The 8,889-nt window shown below is 38.6% G+C and overlaps 1 protein-coding gene across 1 annotated transcript; it reads right to left on the bottom strand.

Annotated features, from left to right (window-relative positions):
- Positions 1–254: 254 nt before the first annotated feature.
- FGF20 (fibroblast growth factor 20) lies at positions 255–8,636 on the bottom strand. Its single transcript, XM_058525397.1, has 3 exons — positions 8,351–8,636; positions 2,540–2,643; positions 255–500 (listed from the first exon to the last, which is right to left on the bottom strand). The coding sequence occupies exons 1-3, from the start codon at positions 8,634–8,636 to the stop codon at positions 255–257; spliced, it is 636 nt and encodes a 211-aa protein (XP_058381380.1).
- Positions 8,637–8,889: the final 253 nt, after the last annotated feature.

The raw sequence follows: 8,889 nt of genomic DNA, 5'->3' as shown, positions 1-8,889 counted from the left end.
CTTCAATCTACTAGTAAGGACTGAGCTGGTGTTCCTAAGGGAACTTAGTCCACTTATAAAGAGAGATCTTGATCTACTTCAAGTCAAAATATTTTTGTTTGTTTGTTCTCAATATTCTTTCCAAAGTCAGTCTCCCAGTGGAAAGTAGACTCCATAACATTCCGAATGTCTTCTTGGGTTATTATTTTATGATGGGAACTCTAATAAGGGAGAATAGTTGTAGTTTGGTTCTTCAGCAAAGACACTATCACACTTCAACTGTACATCAGTATGTCCTTGTACAATTCAGGAACTCTTTCTGGATCCACTGGTCTAGGTAGGAAATGTGTAAATTTCTGATGTCTTTTGGACCTGGCACCATCTCTTGGAGTTCCGTCTTTGTTGAGTGCCACAAAATACCTGCGGCCAGTGTCTCCATGTTTATATATGTTGGATGAATAGGTATTATACCAATTCTCTTCAAATTGCTCCCGAAAGATGCATTCAGAAGTCAGTTTCTCCTAAAAGAGAGAAAGTAACTGCCATTTAAAAAAATACCTTTGAGAGAATTTCCTTAGAAAAGTCTCAACTCCATATTTTTATTTCTTTGCTTATAACTATATCCTTGTCACAGGAGAAAAATTAAATTGGTTTTCTTTTTTTTTTGTTTTAGTTCTTCTGTTACCTGGAATTCTTTCTCCCAGGTGACTTCATTCAGCAGTTTACCTCAAAGAAATTTAAGTTAAATGTCAATTCTCAATTTTATTTTCAAAACTTAATAAATATTCTGAACTTTCCCATGCTCCATTTTTATCTCCTTCCTACCACCATCACCATCAAACAGGCCTGTAGTTTATCTTGTTCCATCATTAGATGCCCAAGTTCTACATAGCAAATCTCTACTATCATCTTGAAACAGTTCAAGATCTTGCTAACATCTATATTCCTCATTCAAGATCATCACTCCAAATCATATTTCTTCCCTTCATGACTTTATTAATTGATGATATATTCCCCATGGTTAACTTTTACCTGGATGTTCCTATTAGGTAAATGTAGTAAAAGCCCAACAATTTCTTGTCTTTTCAAGTTGGACTGTATATTATTCTAAGAGATAGGCCACAGCTACTTTTTTAATCCAACACATACATGAAGAAGGAGGGTTACGCGCATGTTTTTCTCTTTTAATTGTAATTCTACTCTTATGATTATTACACAGTGCATTATTTCTCTTTCTTCTGAGCTGACAGAAAACCAAGAAAGGGCAAATTTTGTCTTTACAAAGGACATTAAGTGGAATACCACTTACTGAAATATTATAACCAATTTTTCTCATTCCATATTGAGAGTCTAACTGTATATTGTGGTCTCAACTGAGATTTTAAGGAAAAGAAGGTACTAGGCAGTGCCATTTGCTAAATCATAAAAAGTAAATTCTCTTTGGAAATAGAGACTTTGACTTTAAAAAGGGATTTCATATGATAGGATGTGTGGAAGAGTGGCACATATTTACACTTTACCAATTTTCTTAACATTATGTAAGCAACTGTGAACAAATAAAAATGTTACCAGTGAAAGAGAAAAATCTATACCGTACTACAGACGGAGTTTTATATTATCATGTTACTCTAATTTTCATATTGTTGCTGCTGGTTTGTTGTAAAAAAATTTTAAAAACCTATACTGACGAAATGTTAACCTGAAAAGTTTACTTTAAGCTCCATATTTAAAACATTTATAGTAGACCCACGAATGTGCACTTATCCTCAGTGGCAAGTTAAAAATTGCCTAATGCAACTCTGAGTGGGCTCATGGCTATTGTGATTATCAAGACTGCAGATATGGTCAAATTAGTGTTGTTGTCATTTTCTGTTGTTGCTTAAATATCCTAAGATTTCATTCACTCATTTCTTTTTTTTTTATAATTTTATTTATTTATTTACTTTTTCCCCCAAAGCCCCAGTAGATAGTTGTATGTCATAGCTGCACATCCTTCTAGTTGCCGTATATGGGACGCAGCCTCAGCATGGCCAGAGAAGCAGTGTATCGGTGCGCGCCCGGGATCCGAACCCCGGGCCGCCAGCAGTGGAGCACGCGCACTTAACCGCTAAGCCACGGGGCCGGCCCCACTCATTTCTTATATACGAAGATCAGCAAGTAAGTAACATGTACTTAGTGATGGCAGATAATAATGGGTAGAGAAAATTTATATAAAATGAATGGAAAGGTGAAAAGAATCTAACATGATAAGAAGAAAATGCTCTCATTTTTCTCTTTCTCTGGTGAGAATGATCAACATATGGAGGAAAGTAGAAAGACCCAGGATAATGGGCAAAAAGAACTAGGGAGCTGAAAGCAAAACAGTTTGGGGTTTAAAAAATGAAACTGAGTTACTATCCTATTGCCCAGACATATAGAAATTTATCAGGATATAGATTTTTAATTTTTACCTAAGTATATTTTATATGTTTCTTATGACATTCACTATTGATAGATATTTTACTTACAAAATGGATAGTCATAATTTTAAGAATTATAATAATTTTTTTAAAATACGTACTGATCCATAGAGTTCTCCTTTGTCATTCATTCCAAGGTAAAGACCACTGTCCACACCTCGAATACTGACCAGTCCCACTGCCACACTGATGAACTCCAGAATACCTGAATTTATAAACAAGATAATGATTTGTATTTATTAATGAACATACCAGAATGAATATCTTTCAAATAGCAGTAGACCAATATTGCTAAATATAATGATTTAGGTGAAAGTCCTTTGCAAACTGAAAAGTGCTATATGATTATCTTATTAGGATGACCCTCCCATTGTACAGATGAAAAAAAAAACTAAAAAGGAAAAAATTACTCATCATGGTACAACGTTAAGGGTGTAAAATCTTTAACCAGACTAACCTGGGTTTGAATTGCATTTCAGTAATTTACTGGCTAGTCTGAATATGCAAGTCATTTGTCTTCTTTGAACTTCAGTGTCCTCATATGCAAAATGGGCGAAATGCCCCCTCTACAGGAGAGAGGTAAGGACTAACACGTTTAGGCATTCAACAAACAGAAGCTATTATTATCATAAATTCGTGTATAATAGAGGTGTTCTTAGTTCTCCATGAGTCCATTAGTTAATTACAACCATGTTCTATTAATTGTTTTGTTTTGTTTTTACTTACTATCAGTCAAGTCAATCTTTTACTCACAGCAATCAGTATACCTTATATGGGTATTTTATTATTTCGTGGTTTATAAAGGGCTTCTGCTTATATTTTCTATCTAGTCTTCAAAAACAATCCCCTAAGATAGTTATGGAACATATTATTATCCCCATTTTACATATATAGAAACTGAGGCTCAAAGAGGTTTATTGACTTGCCTAGAGACATGGTGTTTATAATTAATAGAACTGATACTTGAACTCACATCTTCTGAACCCTAATTCAATGTTTCTACTTCAGGACAGTTTCTTGAGGACCACACAGTAATTTCAAAACTTTATATATTATATAATATGCTGTTTCCTGTTACATGATTCTTAAAAATAAATTTTATAGTTCAAAAAAGTAAAAGAACTTTATAAATCATTAAATGTGATGGCCAACTATTAAGAATTTAGCATGCAAGTCAATTTTGCTACCAATAACTTTCTAGAATTATTTCCATTTATCAATAGGTAAACTAGTATCGAAAACTCTCCACTTAATACACTAAAACACCATCATAAAAAAAAAAAACCTTAATGATCCCCTCTGCATCACTTTTTTTCTCTGCAAACACTAACTTTTGGACTAGTGTCTTTGTCTTGTTCTTCCCATTAGACTCTGCTGAAAAAGAATATAGACATACTTTCTATGCTTGGAACTGCCTTCCTCAATAGCTTTCTGCCTTTACTCCTTCACCTGCTCTTAAGCTCTACAAACAGTATAAATGTGTGCCATTTAGCCTGATTCTTGCTCTTAAGTCATTTCTTGATTTATTGTACAAGTTCCTGTTTGGACACATGACATCCCCAAGGCCAAGGGAAAGGACAAAATCTGGCTATGTGCTTATACAGAAGGCTCTATTCTGTCCAGAGCCTAATTCACTCTTCAGCAGAAACACAGATTCTTAAACTCTAAACATAGATTCTTAAGAGCTCAAATAACTCTTTCAAACTATTAGGAGATCACGTATAACACTAGAGCTATCAAGGATCTTACAGCAACAATACACTACTAAATAGTCTACAAGTGGCTTGAAAGAGTCAGTGTCCCTAATTGAGAGCCTAAGGCAGAGACAAGATACAGCTGTTGGATAGCCATTATAATGACAAATATAGAGATGGGGAGTAAATGAAAACTAAAGTTACTGTCAAGCTCACTAGTGAGCGATTCTTGTTACAAACAAAAATATAGGTCCAAAACTTGATTAGTAGAAGAAGCTATATTAATGGAATTTCATCTAGGATATACTTACAAATGTATAATTACTTGAAGTTGTATTGAATGTTAAATTCAATTTGAAAAGTGTACTATGGCTCTCATGTAACTTAATTCTCTTTAAGTATCTGATTTACATTAAGATATTCTTGGCTTTCAAAGAACAGGAACTGATTAGCTGATTAGAATGTATAATAGAACCAGTTTTCAAGTACAATAAAATATAAGCTTCATTTCCATATGAACCATTTATATAACAGGTCTTATAAAGTATCCATTTTTCCTGAAAAACTAAATGGTAAACCACCTATACTTTAATCCTTATCTTAAGATAATTCTGTTTTCTTGTCCAAAAAAATATGTAGTTGCAGAGAGACAAGAAATTACATATCTCCTTAGAATGATGATATTCAATATTTTCAACTTTCTCAAACGACATCCAAAACTTCATACATAACTAGGCATAAATAATTTTGCAATGGCTCATGGGGGATGATGGGAAAAAGGTTATGTGTTTTTTTGTGTTCCTCTTAAAGATTTTAGCCACACTTTTTAATTCTGATCCTTTGTCTCTCAAAGAAATAGTATACCACATAGTAATTTGTAATCATTTGATTCTTAAATGAGATTTGACAAGTCTTTCTTATTTATAATATGAGGTGGCAACTAAGCTAATTCCTTAACAAAGAGTAGACATGAAAAACTTTCCTTAAGAGGTAATCACAGATTTTAGATAGATTTTCTAATGCCCAGTGTCCCATAAAAAGACTTGAAGGTACTTTGTCTTTCTGGTATCATTTTCAAAGCCAGGTTTTTTTTTTAAATCATAATAAACAGGTGAGTCAACCCACAATGCAACCACATCAGACAAATCTGTGGAGAATATGGGAGAATAAAGGAAAAGCCTTTAAAGGAATATGTTTGATCTCAGGCTAAACTTTTTTTTTTAAGTAATGATTCCATGTTTACGTATTAAGTAAAATCTCCCTACCGTCCTACTGTGCAGAAAAACTGTTATAAGTTTAGAGCTAGCTGAGATAGGCAATTATTTAAACCCTGCTGGGAACTTTTTGTTTATATCTATTGACCTGGTTTTGAAATTTTAAAACACAGGATTCTGAATTTTTTATTTAATCATGGCCAAATCAGTATAAATTTGAAACGTTATTTACTTTAACATCTCAAATAGCCATTCTTAAGCTTTTTCAAACTTCTTACTTTGATGACACAGAAATGAGTTTAAAAGAAAAATACCAAAATAATTTCATAATTAATAATTGAAACACTAGAAATAGAAAGCAAATATAGAGAGAAGCATATAATGTTATACATGCTAAACATAAACTTTCCTTGTCATCTCCACTCCCTTGTAGTAAATTATGACGTCTTAGCAATCAGAGGCCACTAGGATGCACTGTCATGCATCATAGAGGCTTTCACTCCTTTAGCTACCAAACTAATCTGAGTTATCTTCCCTTTATGTGTCAGTAAATATTTTGTTCTGATACGTAGCCTCCCATCAGAGAGTGACAAATCAGCACAAAATAAGTCAGTCATATTTTTGCAATTACTAAATAATTACACAAAATTTTAGCAAAAAAAAAATGTCCTATTAAGATGATAATTCTGATATGCAACCTTCATTTCTTTTTTTTTTTTTTGTGAGGAAGATCAGCCCTGAGCTAACATCCATGTCCATCCTCCTCTTTTTGCTGAGGAAGACTCGCTCTGAGCTAACATCTATTGCCAATCCTCCTCCTTTTTTTCCCTTTTTCTCCCCAAAGCCCCAGTAGATAGTTGTATGTCATAGTTGCACATCCTTCTAGTTGCTGTATGTGGGACGCAGCCTCAGCATGGCCAGGGAAGCGGTGCGTCTGTGTGCACCCAGGATCCGAACCCGGGCCGCCAGTAGCGGAGCGCGCGCACTTAACCGCTAAGACACGGCTCCGACCCCAAGAGCTTCATTTCTTAAGGAATGGATTTAAATACGAGTTTAATGAATGTTATCAAGTCTACAAATATTTACTAATCTCTTCCCATAGCGTCAGTCTTATCAAGAGACACAAAGTGGAAGAAGCAACTCTTGTCATTGGGGAGATTTTATAGTTGAATTACAAGTGTCTTAAAAGCAGAATTTCCAAGGCTACACTATGTACTGCAGGAAGGAAGTCTGAATATTACCCAAGATTAACTTCTACCTGTTCTACTTATAGGCCTTATCACATTTGTGTCCATGTCTAAATCTTTCTGGTAGCTGGAGGATTTTTCTGTAATGGATGGAGTGCAGGAATTCTTCAAGGCAAGAGAACTGAGCCGCCTGGTGTCAGCCAAGTTCTTTAGAATCAGAATCTCAGCCTCCTCAATTTAGAAACCACTTTCCAAAAGTGACCCCAAGGTTGGCCACTAGGTCATGACACTCTTGACTCATAGTCAATGGGAATTTGGAAGAGATCAGTGGAAGCTGCAAACATATGGGTTTTAAAAAGTTAATTTTCTAAGCCTTTAAGTGCTACCAAATTACCACCACATGCTCATTTCTACATCTAGAGCTACAAATGCCCCTCCAACCGAGATTTACACTTCTCCCAAGTTTTAACGAGTGCAACAAGTCAAAAATGGAATGAGATATAAGAACAAGGGGATGAGCACAAGATAAGAGAGGGCGACTCAGAGATGAGATTCTCGAAGAATCCCACAAGGGTAAGGAAGGGAAAGGAAGCTGACACTGTTGGGCAGTTTCACATGGCTGCTGACAAGTCAATGGCACCTTTAAAAAAATACTATGAATCTCTGCAATCATGTCCCAAGTTTAATGATCAAAATTCTTTGAGAGTGCTCTATCCCTTTAACTCTAATATAATGAAAACTTCCGCAGTGGAGGAATGATGCTGGGATGTTAGAAACGGAAAGCATCTTAAAGGTACCACAATTTAACTCCATCATTGTACAGACAAGAAAACTAAGACTCAGACTGGTGAGGGCATTGCTAGTCACACAGCTAGTTAGCAAGTAATTAACAGTAGAGACCTTATGATTTCCCAATCTAGTGTCTTAACAATTTGCCTTAACAATCATTTGCTTGTTTCTTTCTTTTAACTCCTGCTCGCAGGCACTGCTGGCGGTATTCTGAAACGTGGCCCTGTGTGTTCCCACCCATATCTTCTTTCGCTTCCCTATTTCCTCTTACGCATGGTCAATACCCAGATCTTTGCTTTCGGGTTTCTTTTCGGGATTTCTAAAGAGGAGCTTGGCTGAAGGACTGGGCATGCTCAGTAGCCAGGTAGGCTTTTTTTTTTCTGTGCTCACTCAAATAGAACTTTAAGAGCGCAGTAAAATGCAGCCAGGTGAGTCTGACAGTAGCGACGGTGCCCATGGAAAGTTAATCTGTTACCTCTTCGGGTGAACATTTACGGTTCTCTAGGTGGACGCGTAAATGCTCGCATCCTGTACAAGAGCGACCCTCTGAGCAGTAGCCATGAACGCATAATCAACCGCATCACCGCGGGGCATGTTTAAAGAAGCGGAATGCTTCCTGCTATTAATTTTTGTTAAGTGGACGGTACTGGGGGAAATGTGAGAGAAAGTAGGAGAAAATAATATAGAGATTTAAAAAACTGCCTGCGAGATAGCTGTGATTCCGATTCCAGGTTTTGGTGTCCCTGGCAGCAGGAAGGGCAGGGCAGCAAGGTGCGTGCGGATCCCCCACCCTTTCTCCTCCCGCCCCCAGCATCTGGAGCAGCAGGCCTGCTCGAGACTGCGGCTGCAAGCGGGCAGGAAAAGTCCCCCCCGTTCCTGCGCTGGCCCGCCCTTCAGCCCCAGGCCGAACCTCGCACAGGATGGGCTTCGGGCTCTGCGCAGCCCTCCCGGAGGCGCAGGCGGGGAAGGAGGCGCACCAGGTGAAGAGGAGCAGGGGGTGCGGGGGGTGCTGGGGTGCCAGTACGTACCAAAGAGGCTGTGGTCCTGCCGGGTGCCCTGCACGCTGCCGTCGGGCAGGATCTGCAGGTGGAAGCCGGTGCGGCAGTAGAGCTGCCGGCGGCGCAGGATGCCGTGCAGGTGCGCCAGCTCCGCAGCCCCCGGCCCGCCGCGGGCGCCCCGCTCCGCCGCGCCCCGGCGCTCGCCCAGCAGAGGCGGCCGCTCCCCGGCAGGAGGCAGCAGGAAGTGCGAGCCCACCTGTTGGCCCAAGCCCTCCAGGCCGCCCAGGAAGCCCCCGACTTCGGCTAAGGGAGCCATGGAGGGGCCAGAGGGAGAGACGGAGGATCCGGAAAACAAAAGACCCCCTGTAAAAATTGTAGCGGGGATGGGCAGGTGAATGGAGAAAATTATAGCAAAAGAAACGCAAAAAGTTAAGGCCCCGTTACTCCTGTGAGGTCGCTGAATGGACTTTGCACTGAGACAGCAGGGAAGCTTTCACTGTCTTGGAGTGATCTTCTCTCCTTGGGTAGGTGGGAGCCGGCTGCTGGCTTTGCAGAAACATCTATAGCTG

This window comes from Diceros bicornis, chromosome 29 (genome assembly GCF_020826845.1).
Source record: "Diceros bicornis minor isolate mBicDic1 chromosome 29, mDicBic1.mat.cur, whole genome shotgun sequence".
NCBI lineage: Eukaryota > Metazoa > Chordata > Mammalia > Perissodactyla > Rhinocerotidae > Diceros > Diceros bicornis.
This window is presented reverse-complemented; position numbering and strand designations above follow the sequence as displayed.

Excerpts from the sequence above, each read along its gene's own strand:
- FGF20 (XM_058525397.1), bottom strand. The coding sequence starts at position 8,636 with ATGGCTCCCTTAGCCGAAGTCGGGGGCTTCCTGGGCGGCCTGGAGGGC. Across the intron at positions 2,644-8,350 it reads GCAGGACCACAGCCTCTTTG|GTATTCTGGAGTTCATCAGT; the intron begins GTACGTACTGGC and ends TTATAAATTCAG. Across the intron at positions 501-2,539 it reads AAGGAGAACTCTATGGATCA|GAGAAACTGACTTCTGAATG; the intron begins GTACGTATTTTA and ends TCTCTCTTTTAG.